The following is a 17,162-nucleotide window of genomic DNA, read 5'->3' on the forward strand; positions in this document are numbered from 1 at the left end:
TTGTTGAGAAAAACTCAAAAATTCAAGAAGGCGTTTCACTTGTAAACGTCACACTAGGGCAACTTCAGTTTAATGGCGACTTTGTGACTAGTCTTCTGTGTTTTGCAGGTGTCACATGCATTTAAAATAATAGCTCTGGGTTAAAAACATATGCACTGTATTGACACTCGACTCAAGCATGTGTTTAATAAAATGTATTATTTTATTAATAAAATTTATAACATTTATCTGTCTCTTACATGTATTTGTCTCCCTTACTAATAATCCAGCTGATCCAGAAAAGATGTAGGCCTAATTTATTTGCTAAAATGGTTGATAAATCTGATAATCGAGAGGGGGGGGGGAGGAGAGAGAGAGAGAGAGAGAGAGAGAGAGAGAGAGAGAGAGAGAGAGAGAGAGAGAGAGAGAGAGAGAGAGAGAGAGAGAGAGAGAGAGCGAGCGCTAGGCGGAAGTTCTCCGAGTCTAGGCGACATTTGTCAGTATCGGTCAGTATCACCTGACGACTGTAAAAGTCATATGACCGTCAGAGGAAAGGAAACCTTTTTTTTACAGTCTATAAAGGAAACTCAAACCCCACAGCAGGGTCGCAGGAGTGCTCGAGCTCCATGTCCATCATACTGTGTAAAATGTTTTCTCTTCGAGTTTTCTTCTGTCTTTTGTCCATTTCTGTGCATGTCGTGAGCGGAATGTATGATCCAGATCAAGTGCTGGATCTGCCGGGCATGGCTTTTAAACCCAGTTACCGTCAGTGGTCAGGATATCTGAAGGCCAGTTCTGGGAAGTTTTTGCATTATTGGTGAGTTTCACTAGGCTTTTGTCTGAGCGTGAATGTGAAGCATGTTTTGTTCAGGCGAATGAAAATTTCCGCGTGTGTGTGTGTGTGTGTTAGGTTTGTGACGTCTCAGAGGGACCCGCTCAAAGATCCAGTCGTGCTGTGGCTTAATGGAGGTCCTGGCTGCAGTTCTTTGGATGGGTTTCTATCAGAGAATGGACCCTTTCATGTAAGTTGTTAACTACTTCCGTTCTTTTTTTATTATTATTGAGAGCTGATTTAATTTCAAAGGACTTAAGAACTACAAAGCTGTAAAGTTTAATAGGGGGAAAAACATTTATGTAATCTCTTCCATTAAGGTTTAAATTGCTTTCCCATAAAAAACAAAACCATAAACATTGTTTTTCTTCTGTGTGCCTGTATATATATATATATATATATATATATATATATATATATATATATATATATATTGTCCTTAGGTTAATGATAATGGAGCCACCCTTTATGAGAATGAATTCAGCTGGAATAAAATTGCCAATGTTCTGTATCTTGAGTCGCCTGCAGGAGTGGGTTACTCCTACTCAGATGACCAAAAATATCAAACCAATGATGATGAGGTAAGTATGTAAACAATCAAAGACAGTAATAGCCTATAAAGACTTCTGAAAGCCTGAATAGGTACCTTTTCTTTAGGTGGCAGATAACAACTACCTGGCTTTGCAAAGCTTTTTCACCAAGTTCCCAAATTTCACCCAGAATGAGTTTTTCATTTTTGGCGAGAGTTATGGAGGCATCTATGCACCCACACTCAGTTTGAGAGTTGCCACCGGAGGACAGCTTAAAGTGAACTTTAAGGTAAGTTTATATATGTATATCTTTTTTATTTTTATATATTTTATTAAAAAAAAAAATTTTTATGTGCTAATTTTTGAAGGCAATTTTTATTTAAAATCTTAACTTTGTCTGTTGAAAGGTTTATTATTTATTTATCTTTTCTTCTTTTTGGTTTCTTTGCAGGGCTTTGCTGTTGGAAATGGCCTTAGTAGTTTTGCACTAAATGATCAATCACTGATCTACTTTGGTAACTATCACGGCCTGTTTGGAGAACAGTAAGCTAAATCAATTACTCCTACATTATTTGTGGCCACTCGTGTATATTTATATTACAGTACTGACAATGAATATTTTGATAAATTTGTTTTTTTTCTATGCTATTCTGCTTGTAGGTTGTGGAAAGACCTGAATGACAACTGCTGTCAAAATGGCGTCTGTAACTTCTACAATAATTCTAAAGAGTCCTGCTCTGATGTGGTAACATGAATACTTCCACATGCTCGCTGCTTATTGAACAAACCTGCAAATGGTTAAAGTCACCATGAAATCAAAGTGTACAATTGTTGTTTTTAATGGAAAATTGCAGTATATGAAGTTGTTTTTCGATGTGAGGGTGGGACAACCCATCACTCACATGAGATCACAGCTATAGCAAACCACAATAATTCCAGATGAACAAAATCAAGTCTGCTTTTTTTCTTGTTCAAGAAGGTGTTTCACTTGTATGTCACACTAGGGCAACTTCAGTTTAATGGCGACTTTGTGACTAGTCTTCTGTGTTTTGCAGGTGTCACATGCATTTCAAATAATCTATAGTTCTGGGTTAAATACATATGCACTGTATCTTGACTGTGCTGGTGGTGTCACATCTCAGAGAGCCATGAAGCACCTTTTCAGAAATTTCAGGAAACATTGGGAAGCTAATAAGGTGAGGCTGGTTTTCTCTACTCATGCAGACTTAACAAAATCTACTTTAATAAACTAGAAAGTACAAAAAGGTGAATTGTGCTCCCGATTGTTGGTTCAGTTAGTAGGAAGTACGCAGAGTGTTCAGGGAGTTCCTCCATGCATCAATAGTACTGCTCAGATGAACTGGCTTAACCGAGGAGATGTAAGAAAGGCGCTGCACATCCCTGATGTCCTACCACCATGGGACATCTGCAGGTAAACTAAAGCCTGTCCTTGCTTATGGTTTCAGTGTGTGGTGTATGAGATCATGTGTGCGTACAGTGTTCTTCCTTTTTTTTAATGCAGTGATGTTGTGGGAAGCCAGTATCACACCATTTACGAAACTGTGAAGGGTGTCTATGAGAAGCTGCTGGCTTTGGGTCTGAGAGCTTTGGTCTATAATGGAGATACCGATATGGCGTGTAACTTCCTTGGTGACCAGTGGTTTGTTGAGCAGCTTGGACTCAAGGTAAGTTATATGAGATGTTCAGAAGAATTTATAGCACTTTCTAGGTTTAATGTTGGGTTTTTCTTCTTGGAGGCAAGCACACAGTACCAGCCCTGGATTCATGATAAGCAGATTGCTGGATTCTACCAACAATTTGGCAACATCACTTTCCTTACAGTCAAGGTAAGCTTCAGGCATGTTGGTCCATGCAGCCTGTGTTGGAATACTTTACTTCCAGCTTAAATAAGATCCAACCTCTGTTTGTAATCTTTATATAAATGTATATGACTGGCTCTAATATGTTGGACATTCAGCCTAAACTGTAAAAGCTCCAAACTGTTATTGTAATAAATACCTAAATAAAATAATGTACATTTTATACATTTTCTTATTAGAAATAAATGTCATAGGCTCCAATTTAATGCAAGTTTTTTTTGTTTCCTTTTTTGGAAAGAAATTAATACTTTTTCAGAAAGAATGCATTACATAAATTGATCAACTGACATTATAGACCATTATAATGTCACACAAGATTTCTGTTTCAAATGCATTTAGTTTTTTTCCAAATTTCTATTCATTAAAAAATACAGGAAAAAAATTTATTACTGTTTTCACAAAAATATTAAGAGGCACAAGTTTTCAACATCGATCATTTTTCAACATTGATAACATCTTAAAAAAGCTGATGAATGAAAAATTATCATTTTTATCAAAGCTGTTTTGACATACAACTCTGCTCTTCCAGGGTGCAGGTCACATGGTTCCTCAGTGGGCTCCTGGTCCATCTCTGCAAATGCTACAGAGTTTCCTGTTCAATAAGCCTTACTGAACTTCCTCCAGACCATGCCCTGTCTTAAAGAACCAAATCTGATTTTTTTTTTTTTTTAAATCCTTAACTTTGGAAATTTGACATGAAGCTGTAAGACTGTAAGTTTTCTCAGGGACTATTGGGTGTATGTGAATTTGCATATAATGTTTGGAATCTTTTTTTGAGCTTTTTTCATTGAACATGGGAGGTGATTCTCACAGTGTTATTTCTAAATAACTTGCACTTTTAAAAAAATCACTTTTATAGATACACACTAAAAAAAATCTTTTTTTTTTTTAAAGTTCACTCTCAATAAAACATTTTAATAAAACATTGTTTACATTTTGTGAATAGCTCAGTATTTCTGAATTACATCATAAATCAATTTGTGGGATGTGTTTGATACTCGTGAACGATATACATATATTTTGTGTATAAAAAGGCAGCTAGCCTATCTACTATAGTAAGATTTAATCCTTTAAAATCTAAATCACACTTATGATTAGGCTGTTATTCATAAAATCGCTCCGCTGGCTAAAAGCTATGGAGGACCAAATGAATGAAATAATTCAACAAATAAAGAATTCAATAAAACAACCATTTAAATGTACCAGTTTATTCTGAAATAATTAATGTAATAAATAATTAATTTAATCAAATATGAATTAAATAAATAAATGTATCTATTTACTTTGTAAAATTACATGAAAACACAACATTAATTGTTTAATATATTTCACAATTACCTCTTCCATACACACTATTGTTGTTTAGAAATATAAATTTTTTCATTATTAAATGTGCTTTTTCAAAAAGTCATAATAATTGTATTATAATTTAATAATATCATAATTTCATAATAATATGCTGCATTTACGAATGACGCCAATTTGACAAATCATGCATTTCCAAAGCACGATTTTCCCAAAGATTTTTTTTATAATAATAGAGGACATTTTACAAATGCCAATCAACAGGCTTGGCGCTGATTGGATAATCCTTTCAGATTGATTACTTTTTTCTGTCTGGGTCTGGCAAGGGGAAATTGGGGAATTGTTTGGAAATGGTAGGAATAATATGATCAAAATAAAACCTAGAAATCTAGACGCACCCTAGCGGCAGCAAATCTAATCTGTGTCGTCTAGTGTCGTCTAGCAACTCTCAATACACTTCTGAGCTGTAAAAACCAAACTCTGGTCGGGCCAATCACATTGTGTATAGAGTCGGTGGGCGGGGCTTAACATAATGACGGCCAAGTTGCACTTGTGCTTCTAGTAAACACAGAAATTGGCGAACGGCGGTCTTTCGAATCAGCTTTGACCGCGACTCTGGAAGACTTGGCGTTAAGCTTTTCTCTGAGAGAAGAACAAAGAACGGCACTGAAGTCATTCTTAAGAAGGGAAGATGTGTTCTGAGTTTTGCCGTCCGGATACGCCAAAAGTTTAATCTACCTCTGGTTGGTTGTAGAGCTATCCAATTGCGTGCACGCCGTGCAGAGGAAGTTTGAAAGACAACTGTTTATCCCGCCCCCCGGATTGAGCCCTGTCAATGGTGAGTTTCCAGACCAAACATCTTGATGTGGGTCTGGCTGGTCAGGCTAGCGTTCCAATTCAGTCCATTGCAAATGTTCTGCCAGTAGTGGGCACTCACGCAATGACGCACAACTATGGAAGCCTATAAGTAGCAATATTCAATTTGCAATGCAATATGCAAAATGACAATGGAATATGTAAAATGGTAATGCATTCATGTGTGCAACATTTGGAGCAAAATGATCATTCAAATTGAATAATATAATTTATATTAGCTATTTCCTACACCAGTTTTAAAGGTCCCGTTCTTCGCGATTCCATCTTTCAAACTTTAGTTAGTGTGTAATGTTGCTGTTAGAGCATAAATAATACCTGTAAAATTATACAGCTCAAAGTTCAATGCTAAGCGAGATATTTTATTTAACAGAAGTTCCCTTTCAAAGCCTACAGCGAACGGCCGGTTTGGAAGTGCAGGGATAGAACCGTTTGTTGACTAACCCTCCGCCCACAAGAACATGCAAAAAAAGGGGCGTGGTCTTGTTGCTCTCTCACGTGGAGAAGAGCGCGCATTCAGCGCTTGCATCTCCCCAGGCGGGACCTTTCCGGGCAAAGTGCGCTAAGCTGCTGTCCAATCACAGCGCGGGAAGCGCTGGCCCAATCAGAACTCGTTAAGTGTTTCTGAAGGAGGGACTTCATAGAACAAGGAAATCATCGGGCTGAAGCCGTTTTTAGGACAGAGGAAACAGCGCTGTACAGATAAGTAAATTGTGTGAAAAATACTGCGTTTTTTTTTACATGCGAAACATGAACTCATGTTATATTGTACACTGTAAACACAACCAAAGCTTCGAAAACACGCGAAGCATGGGACCTTTAACATATTATTTAAAACATATATTTTAATGCTTTATAAGTTGTGAAAATGTACTAAAGAAATTAATAAATATGTTTAACATGCTCAAGCAAAAATTGTAGCAAAATAATAATTACAATGCAGTGGTGGAATGTAACGAAGTACAAATACTTTGTTACTTTACTTAAGTACATTTTTCACGTATCTGTACTTTACTTAAGTAGAATCAATAGTGCATACTTTTTACTTTTACTTCATTACATTTTGCAGCAAATATTTTACTTTCTACTCCACTACATTTATACAACGTTTCGTTTCAGTTTCAGGGCTTGAGATTAAGGTTTGTTCGGATAATTAATGGATAATAATAGGCTAATGTATGAACTGACGGTTGTGCTGTTGACAATTGCGCAGCCTCTCGAGGAGAAATGGAAACAAACCAAGGGCGCTCGTACAGAGAAACTCAGTAACATACTGCAGTAAATATTCAAAATGAGAAGGTTTTTATATTTTATAACGTATAATACAGTTAAAAAACTTCACATGACACGACCAATAGTGCTGTTTTCCTGAATACCATCACCATTAAAATTAGTCACTTACATTTTATATGCAATATAAACTGCTTTTGTTCTATTACAGCAGTGAAAATATTTCCAAGATCAGATCATATTTCCACATCAGAACCACAACGCATCTCACAGCAATAGTGTGTTAATTAATGATTCAGCGTTTGAATGAATCAGTTGAATCAAAGATTCAATGACCTGTTCGTAAACGGCTGCCTCATTCATGAACGAATCAGCCGTTTGAACGAACCGACTCAATGACTCACCCTGCCCCCACCTACTGGTAGTTTAGTTTAGTTATGTTTAAACATTTGTTCCAACGTTTCTTATTGTATTAAATATATAGTTAAAACAATCTCATAACATTAATGCAGTTGTAATTTGTCATTGTAAATTATTTAATTTAACAACCATATAGCGTTATTCTAATTTAATTTATTGATCAAATTTAAGAATATAAAAGGAAAGCTAAAGCATATCCTATATTTAAGATTAGTCCTCATAAATGTAGGTTTAAATACGTCAAAGCTGATGAAAATGTTACTTCTGAATATTGATATTTAACTCTGCAGATCGCCCTGATATTGTGAGTCAGAATGTAAACTGGGCAACAGATGATACGCACAATTAGCCTACATTAACCCAAAACTTACTTAATTAAAACGCCACCGCCCATACTGTTTTCCTCTTTTTAATTACTAGAATATAGACAATAAAAGAATAAATTGTTATACAAGTACTTTTACTTTTAATACTAAAAGTACATTTAAAATCAAGTACTTTTTTACTTTTAATTAAGTAGGATTGTTGTTGTAGTATGCCTACTTTTACTTAAGTAAATATGGCTCTGGTTATTTGTACTTTTACTTAAGTACTGAGATTCAGTACTTCCTCCACCACTGTTAAAATGTTATTTTTCTTAATTGCATTTACACTCGCAGTTAAGATACTTGCAATGGATATTTTCTTATCAAAATTGAATATTGCTACTCATAGGCTTCCATACACATCCGAGTGACCAAGACAGAGTGAAGTTATAGCGAGTGAATGGCAGAGTAAAAAACCCAAAACGAACTGGAACGCAGCATAATTCACAGCCACTTCCACCCTGGTTGTTTGTTAAACCTAAATGAGTGTATGGACATTATGTAGTATGGAACAGAACTGATTGGATGGTTTCGCGTGTGCTGGATATGCCATAACCTGATACAAATGTACGGTCGATAGGGGGCGACACATACCACTTTTACTTAGTCGTATTCTCCCCCAAGGCACTGAAGGCAGACGAAGAAGAATAAAGCCAGACGAAGAAGAATAAAGCCAGTTGTCTTTTGCACGTGCTTGGCAGAACTTGGTACACGTGTAGCAATGGAGGAAGTTTATAATCAGGTAACGTAACGAATTTGTTATTGTCGGTTAGGTAAAGGGCTGTTCTACAAATCTGTACTGAGTGTATCGATACTGCTATCTAATTCTGTTGTTAAAAGACACCGTATTTAAGCTTCCGTGTCTGTGTGACCGTTGGAGCTACGCTGCGGTGCAACATTAGCTCTCTTTCTCTATAGTTTGGGCATTATCGTACTGCTGGTTCTGCCCTTGTAAAAAGAGAAACAAAATAATGTATATTCTAAATATGAGTCTGAGATATAAGATTATATTGTTTAAATGTCCAACAGCTTTTCACTAATGTGGTGTTTCTTTTCTTTTCATGCTAGCATCTGGAAGGACAATTCAATGTACAAGAGGAAGCGTGTCGTGGATGTTTTGTAATACATTATATATATTTATTTATTTCAAAATAAATCTTAGTTCCAACACTTTGTTTGGCAGCACACTCTAGTTATAATTGGGGTATTTTAAATGATATTTTAAAGGCAAAATAAAAAGTAATGAAATGGCTACCACTGTTGTCATGATTGCAGTGGTTGAGAAGAATTGCTAAGATGAATGCAATAAAGCTGCTCATTATTGTGATTTAAAGGTTCACCATTAACACATTTAATGCATCTTAAAAGACTGGCTATAGTTGCCACGAGCTACAGTCTAACTAGTTTTCACTGGAAGTGATTTTTGTATGTTGATTAAACCATTAAAATTAATTTTCTTTGCTGTAGGCATTAGGTAAATGAGCAAATAGAATAAAACTGCAGAGTTTAACATCTTAGGACAAAGGTATTTTTCATAAATGTCAGTGCAAGTTGTCTTTTGCTTTATATGTTGTAATTTCATTCATAGTTTAGTAACTTAAAATATTTATTAGATTAAAGTCTTGTGTGTTAAAATTTGACTGAAAAGCTAATAGTTTAAAGGCTGGTGCCATTATAATAGTTTACCCTGTATAGTGTAATTTTGTGACAACCACTTTTGAGGCATGTTTTCACTGAAGGGCAGCAACACGGTCAATAAACAGTTTCACATGTCTCCCCAGGTGTACGTAGTTGTACAATCATACGGTAAGGTTTCACTGACTGTGTTCCACCATATATATATTTGAAGTCCGGCTCTCCTGCATCCTTTGGCCAGATCAGACGGAATCGTCGCAGCACTGTGACCAGGATGAGGAAGAGCTCCATGCGAGCTAGATTTTCTCCTAAACACACACGAGACCCTAGGAAATAGAAAAGTGAATGTACAAAAGACAAACAAAATTTGTTCACATTTTACCACACAAATGTGCTTCCTATTGAATCATACTAATGATCCTGTAATTAAACAGTTTAGGGACTTGCACCTATCTAGATCAGGGGTTTTCAAACGGGTCCCTGGAAAAGTCAACCAAACATTCTGTTTTTTAATTTCTAAATGTCCTCCTTTCTTGCCATAGCTTATACTTTCCAGATTTGTATGTTTCCTTTTAGATGTTTTCGGTTAGTTTTTCTCACTATAGTCCCCTTTATCTTACTCACTGGGGTTCTTACCGCAGGACATAAGCTGCTTACATACATTTGTTGTGAAAACATTTGTAATTGAAAATGGTGATATTTATACATCCAACTTTTAATATAGCAAATTTAAGTTTGGAAACTGTGATGTATTTATGATGTAAAAATTGCTATTTACGTAACAGAAAAATCCATCTACTGGTGTAAAATTGTATAGCAGTAGATGGATTTTAGGAAGGGCTTTTCAGTAGATGGATTTTACGTCATTTAAAAAATCATACTTGGAGGTCCTTGGTATCATAAAGTTTAAAAACCGCTGATCTAGATTACAGGTTGAATTACTGATAAATAAGCTAAATCAGTCTCATGATTAAAAGACCTTATTACAGTAGTTAAACATGCATAACATACCTGCAGAGAAAGGTATGAATGCATCAGGCTTCACAAATTCCCCCTTTTCATTCAAGAAGTTTTGAGGGTTGAATTCATGTGGAAACTTCCACTGATTTTCCTCTCTGAGAGCAGATGACAGATAGGGGATGATAATTGTCCCCTGAAAGAGCAGATGTTTTTAACATGATTAGCAAACCTTCCTTGTGGGAGTGAAGATGCTGTTTAGGAGTTGCAATAATAATGGTTTGGGGGATGCATTGGTTTGATAAGATTAAATAACAGTTGTTCTAATTTAATCTTTCTTTTATGTCAGTTTTGTGTACCATAGTAACTAACTGCAACGCTGAGGTAAAAAAAACATTTGCATATAGTAAATGCCACCTTTGGGATGCTGTAGCCTTGGAGTTGAGTATCGGTTCTGGCGGTGTGAAACACACTTAGAGGAACAATGTCACCAATACGCTGACCCTCATGAATCACTGCTTGAACGAAAGGCATGCCGTTTCTGTCCTCATATGTGACATGCTCACGAGCACCAAGGACTTCATCAATCTCCCGCTGACATTGCTCTGAAGATGTATAAACAGACATAAGTATATGTAAAGCAAAATATAAGTACATTTTGAAAAACTACGAATGCTACAAAAAGTTATCATAAACATTTCATTTATTTTTTTTAAAAAATGCATTATATCATTCCAGAATCTTATTTTACTGCATATTCATTAATCTGTAAGAGAAATCTGTAACCTTGCCACACTGTAAAAAAAATACTTAAAAAATAAGTTACCTGATTGCCTTAAAATTTTGAGTTCATTGAAATTAAAAATTTGAGTTAATACAATGAACGAGATTCGACAGCCTTTATTCAAATAATATTAAAAGATTTTGTAACCATATTGGGTAATTGTGTTTTATTTGTGATGACGCAGTGAAACATGCGAAATTGTGCTGTGTTCATGATTTCTCAATTTTTTTATGTGGTTCAGATGCAATAATATTTTGAGTTTCTATTTATTAAACCAATTTCCTTCATTATATCAATTCAAATTTTTAATTTCAATAAACTAAAACTTTTAAGGCAACCAGGTTACTTACGTTTTTAAGTTAAGCCAACAAAAAAATGTACAGTGCAGGAAACATCTTGCTTTTTCATTTTTAGAAACAAAAATTAGCAATAAAACACACAGGTTGGATTTTTATGTTTTATGGGGACATATTCTAGACATAATTATTTTAAAACTGTCGTCATATGTCACAAAAACACCATCTCCCCCCCCCCCCCCCACACACACACACACACACCTATCATTCTGGAAAAATGTATCATATTTCTGACCTGGATAAAAGATAAATTGCCTAGCGATAATTTACATTGGCATGCAAATGTTTTTAGCATAAACACTCTAAATTAGACACATCTTAACTACATTCTTTACCCTGTATATGAGTGTGTGTCATCAAATAGAGTGTTAAAGTTCGGAGTGTGTTAGAGGTCGTGTCAGTTCCAGCCATAAACAGGTCAAACAGCAAAGTGGCCATTTGTGAGTTATCAAAAGTGGTCCGTTGATCTGCTCTCTGAAAATAAAATGATTAAAGAATATTAAACTCATAAACAGCTGATCAATTGAATAATAATACAAAAAATACATAACACAGAAACACTCGTGAGTAACTCACCTTCTCCATCTCCTCCAAGTAACAGTCAATCACATCTCTGGGCTGCCCAGTAACATGTGACTTCCTGTGCTCATCCACAACTTTAAGAATGTGTTTTTTGATTGTCTCAAAATAGTGTAAAGCTTTCCAGAATGGCAGTGGGAAAATCCTCAACACTGGGGCTATTTCATAGAGCTGCAATTCAAAATAAAAGCCTTTTTATTTTATAGAAAACTGTCAAGTCACCTTTATTCATATGGCTCTACAATACACTGTTTTAAAGCAGCTTTACAGTGATAAACAGGGAAATAATTAATTAAAATCTGTGAAATTAAATGTAAATATAAATGTGTATGTGGTTCCACTTGTGTACAATTTATGCACTATGTCCAAAATATTTTAATGGTGGCTATTGTATTGTAAGTGTAAATAACAAAAGAGTATAATTAGCAGCTTGAGGTAATATGCCTACTCAAGATTAAAATATTGGATCAATAGTGGGCAGTTGGCTCAAAACAAGGTTGGCTCTTTGCATGTAAATAGATACTGCCTTTATTTTCTCATTGCACTTACCATTGCCCATGGTCCAATGGCAATCTTAGCAAGTTTTTCCATAATTGTGATTAATGTCTGGAAATATTCATCCTGATAATTGAAACGTGACCCAAAAATGATTGAGGCAATGATGTTTGAAGCAGCTTGGTGGTACAGATGTTGAGGGTCAATTGACTTTCCTGGTAGAGTTGTAGACACATAAAGACAAGAAATGTTTTCCCTTCATGAATTTGGGTCTTAAACAATTTTATATTGAAACATAGGACACTGAACATGTGATTAAATGTGTTGTATTAATATAAATATTGAAGGTGTCAGACGGGGAGAATGTATATACCAGCAGTTTCCTCCAGTTGTGCACAGACATATTTGACCTCCTCCAGAATCCTCTGCTCCATACTTCTCTTTCCAAGGCCAAAATTTCTCAATGTGGTCAGAGTAAAGCGTCGGTGTTCCCGCCAGCTGTCTCCATAATCTGCCATGATCACCCCTAAACACAAAATTATCAGGGAACCCATAAGCCCAGCAGTGCAATACACTTGTCTGTGTTATGCGAGTAGTATGTTTTGCTGCTAGAGTACTCTAATATTTTGTGTATGCTGGATTACCTTTGCTCCTTGTTAAATGACTGATCATCATGTTCTCTGGTCTGCCAGCAAACTCCACCGCTCGTGTGATCAGAGCCTCCCTGATCATTTTCTGCCCTGTCAACACCACTGCTGGCTGCCTACCAATGTACAGCGCGTAGATTGATCCATAGCGCTGAGCAAACTGCACAAAAACATTTTAAACATTAGCTAGTTTGATTTAGTATTTTTAATGCAGCAGTCTCCAATGTGTGTTCCAGACTGATGTGCTTACCTTGTCAAAGTCCTTTAATGGGTTTATGCGGTCAAATTGTAGCAAATTACCAAAAAAGGGAACAGGAGTGGGTCCAGGGGGGAAGTTTTTAGGTCGCCCAATTCTGAACTGCAAGAACAAAAGAAAGGCTCCGAGACACAACAGAACAAGTGCGGTCAACATGCTTACTGATCTACTGGCCGGCCCGTCCGAAATCTGCTATTGAATCTAGACAGAACTGATACGCATGCACACAAAACTACCTATTTAAACTCTGCTGAACTCTTTAAACTTGGTTGAACTGGAGTCAGGAAACACAGACTATATAGGTGAAAAGTCTATTAACTTTACCACCAGAGGTCAATGTCACTATGTATGTACTCTTGATAAAGTTGTTCCTGAAGGTCCATTATGTATTAATATGCTCTATAACATTGTTTACGTGTAGGATCTTTCAAGATAACCATCAATGGCTGCAAGTTTATGCAGCATTAACAAGTTTTTTATTATATTTTGATAGGCAAAATAGTCTAGTGACCAAACCCAAGTTGTATTTTCAACTTGGTGTACTTTCTTAAAATAATTGAAGTAAAAACACTATTGTTTTAGTGTTATTGCAGGTTGTGCATAAAATTTATGATCACATGTGCTCTTTAAAGGGCACAACAGAGCTTAAACAGAAAAAAAGTTTTTTTTTTTTTTTTTTGTAGTAGCCTACTAAAAATTAAATGATTTATCTTTTCTATTTTGATCCAGCAACTCAGTGTGGCCTACTTCATTGGGGCACATCCTTAATCCCAATGGGATAAGCCCATGTTTAGTTTTTAACATCAGGTACTATGAAAACAAAATTAACTGACAAATTTCAGAGCAAGCATATTTCCCAAATAATCACAGTCCATGTGGGCCCAGCTTCATCATTCACAATATAAAAAAAAGCTTGGACTCATTGTATCCTACAGCAACGGTACTTTTTACCCCAAACATTTACTTTGTAGCTTGAAAATCTTTTCATTAAATCATATCATGTCTTTCGTCTCAAGATATTTGCAACCAATTCAAGAATCCTCATTATTGTTAAGCTACACAGTAGCCTATTTGATCAACTATTACCTCAAAACAACCTTTATACATTGTAACCTCTTGGATCAAGGTTTTTTGTTTTGTTTCTTTCTTTGTTTGTTTTTTAAAGTGACAAAGAAATGTTAGTAGAAGATTTGTGTGTTGTTAAATAAACTAATAGGTCATTGTACCCAAAAATGAATGTACCAAAGTTGGAGGATAACAATAAAATAAAAACCATTTTAAGGTCTAATCGTCCCGGTTGCTGTGAATTATTGATACGATTGTAAAGTGCCTTAAACTTGTTTTTGTAGTAACGTTAGTAACTTAGTCCTGTAACTTCAGTGTAACTTACATACATAACACAAGGTGGCGTCAAGGAGTTGGCATGTTTATTGGGTCTATGACGCATTTTCCACGCGCCGGAAACACGCTCGCGAACGCTGATGTGTTATTTTGCAGTATATGGTAGTTGTTTAGTTTTCAAGATTATTCATTAAAAATTTGAAACCGTTAGTTTTTTTTAGATGCCTAAAGGGAAAGGCGTCACCAGGTGAAAAAAAACCGTCACACGAGAAGGAGAACTCAGGGAAGATGCCGGTATGAGTCAAGCTTAACAACCAGCTATTCGAAAAGAAACATGATTAACGTTAATTACTGTGTTCTTTATTCATATAATAATTATAAAGTATGACTGGCGAGATTGTGGTTGTCTGTGTATTAGTACTTTTATGTGAAGTAATATATTTCTCGTTAGCCGAAAGGAAAAGTTGCAACCAAAGGCAAAAATCAAATCTTCAAAGAAAACCAGGATACTCTAAAGTTCTATTGCAGAATCATCCTGGGAGCAAACGTAAGGCATGCATCTGAGTTTCAGTGTGCCTTTATATATATATATATATATATATATATATATATATATATATATATATATATATATATATATATATATATATATATATATATATCTGTCTCTCTCTCTCTATTTAAATTAGATTTTTTTCTTCTTCTTTTCAGGCTATTTATGCAGCAGTCAATTTCTTGCTCTTTTACAACTCATCTACATTTTGGACATGGGTAAGTAACAGAATGATGTGCATATTTTGTTTTGTTCAGTGATGTGTAATTGTGTATAGCAAAATTACAGATTGGTGCATGCATATCTACATATGTCAAACGGGTATGGAGGGACCAGTGTTTTTCAATCTTTTAGTTGCCATGGGCACCCAAATTATGATAAATTATGATCATCCTCATGTGAGGGTCCTCCACAAGGCAGGCAGTTATATATTTTCATGTATAAAAAAAGACTCAATTATTATTAATATCCATCTCACTATATTTGCTTAGGCTTTAGATCATTGTTGTGGGGGTTTTAGTCAACAGTGAGATAATGAACTGTTGGCGGTTTCCATTTTTTGGGTAAATGTAACTTATTCACTCATAACTCCTCTTCCAGTCTTGTGCTGAATCCTTTTTGTTTCTTTTGTTCCAGTTCTTGCTACTGTTCGCAGTGGCGGTCTACTTCGGCAGCTACAGATCTATGTCAGCAATGGCCAAAGCTATATTTGCTGAAGATGGTAGCTTGCTGGATGGAGGAATTGACCTAAATATGGAACAGGGCATGGCGGAGTGAGTTGGATGCTTATTGTCTGTATATTTATTTCCCTGTTATATTTGTCTTTCCAGTTAGTGATAAATATTACTGATGGTAAAACTCATAAGTGACTTTTTCTTTTATTGACATGCAGACACCTGAAAGATGTGATTATCCTTACTGCTATTGTTCAGGTCCTCAGTACTTTGTCGTCCTACTTCTGGTACTTCTGGCTCTTGGTGAGGCTGCGGAAATGGTCTGATTGTAACATAATGGAGGTTTCTCTATTCCATTCTTACTGTAATCATATTATTTGCTCTCTCTTTACACTAGGCACCTGCAAGGGCTTTGCATTTACTGTGGGCGAACTTCCTGGGCCCCTGGTTTTCAGCCGATTCACAGACAGCCCCTGAAGAGAACGAGAAGAATGACAAGAAACAGAGGCGACAGGAAAGACGACAGATGAAGAGATTCTAGACTCTCTCCTTTTTTTTTCTTTTTTTTTTTTACATTTATTGTACACTTACAAAGAACATGCAATCTAAATTATTCTGACATTTGATACGACAGGTTAGTCCAGACAATAGATTGGGCACCCCCACTTGTCATCAACTGCTCCGTCCTTTTCAGCCCTCTGGATCCTTTTTCTTTCTTAATATCCGTCTAAAAATCTCTAGCTCAGGTGCGCCACGGTCATAAATCTGCCTTGGTTTTTCTTATTATATTTATCATAAAGTGAGTTAAATGCACACAATGCCTTTACTTACTTCATAGTGAGCTTTCATATCATTAGTTTCAGTTGTAATGAGGACCTCTCAACAGGTTCAGCTACATGGGCCCGTTGCCCTCATTAATTTAGACCTGGGGCTGTATGAGCTTCACCAACCACATGAAAATTCACAGCATTTGAGTTCAGCTTTTAGAATTCCCTCTTTAGGCCTTTTAGAAAATCATGTGCTGATTCTGTATCAAAGATCAAGTGTTTAAGATCAAGATGTGTTCTGCTAAAGCTACATGTGTAGCCTGGTGCTGCTTTGATGGTGCAAGTTGTTGGTTGCAAGATAAGAATTGTACCTTGTGTGGCAACAAAGGACTGTCTAGTTATACATTTTTAACTGTTCAAATGAAACTATACAGTTTGTAAAAATTTGAATGGATTAGTGTGTATATATAACACACATATACACACACACACACACACACACACACACACACGTTACAGTATTGAGTGGCCCCCAATGTCAATTTAACATTTCAATGGCTGAGGTAAAGCAAAAAAGAACTGCGCCTTGATAACCTTGTAAAAATAAGTTGCTTCAGGAGAAATTTATGAATACCCAATAATTATAAATAAACTATTATAAAATGGTGAGTTTTCTTTTTTTAAACACAACTGTCTTGACTCCT

General features: G+C 35.8%; 3 protein-coding genes across 3 annotated transcripts; 2 read left to right on the forward strand and 1 right to left on the reverse strand.

Moving 5' to 3' along the window:
• The first annotated feature begins 459 nt into the window (after positions 1-459).
• si:ch211-122f10.4 (cathepsin A-like) lies at positions 460-8,666 on the forward strand. The gene is made up of 11 exons (XM_067437392.1): positions 460-796; positions 890-1,001; positions 1,255-1,392; positions 1,469-1,630; positions 1,793-1,884; positions 2,002-2,086; positions 2,397-2,537; positions 2,637-2,773; positions 2,864-3,026; positions 3,099-3,188; positions 3,751-8,666. Exons 1-11 carry the CDS (start codon positions 606-608, stop codon positions 3,832-3,834), a joined length of 1,395 nt encoding a protein of 464 aa, XP_067293493.1. The 5' UTR covers positions 460-605; the 3' UTR covers positions 3,835-8,666.
• LOC137069023 (cytochrome P450 2B4-like) lies at positions 8,524-13,358 on the reverse strand. The gene is made up of 9 exons (XM_067437391.1): positions 13,118-13,358; positions 12,865-13,027; positions 12,594-12,746; positions 12,275-12,435; positions 11,723-11,896; positions 11,482-11,620; positions 10,424-10,611; positions 10,061-10,202; positions 8,524-9,375 (listed from the first exon to the last, which is right to left on the reverse strand). The coding sequence occupies exons 1-9, from the start codon at positions 13,277-13,279 to the stop codon at positions 9,167-9,169; spliced, it is 1,491 nt and encodes a 496-aa protein (XP_067293492.1). The 5' UTR covers positions 13,280-13,358; the 3' UTR covers positions 8,524-9,166.
• Positions 13,359-14,557: 1,199 nt separating this feature from the next.
• On the forward strand, positions 14,558-17,124 carry tmem208 (transmembrane protein 208). Its single transcript, XM_067437400.1, has 6 exons — positions 14,558-14,758; positions 14,916-15,011; positions 15,176-15,235; positions 15,654-15,790; positions 15,910-15,994; positions 16,089-17,124. Exons 1-6 carry the CDS (start codon positions 14,753-14,755, stop codon positions 16,230-16,232), a joined length of 528 nt encoding a protein of 175 aa, XP_067293501.1. The 5' UTR covers positions 14,558-14,752; the 3' UTR covers positions 16,233-17,124.
• Positions 17,125-17,162: the final 38 nt, after the last annotated feature.

Source organism: Pseudorasbora parva, chromosome 1 (assembly GCF_024679245.1).
Source record: "Pseudorasbora parva isolate DD20220531a chromosome 1, ASM2467924v1, whole genome shotgun sequence".
NCBI lineage: Eukaryota > Metazoa > Chordata > Actinopteri > Cypriniformes > Gobionidae > Pseudorasbora > Pseudorasbora parva.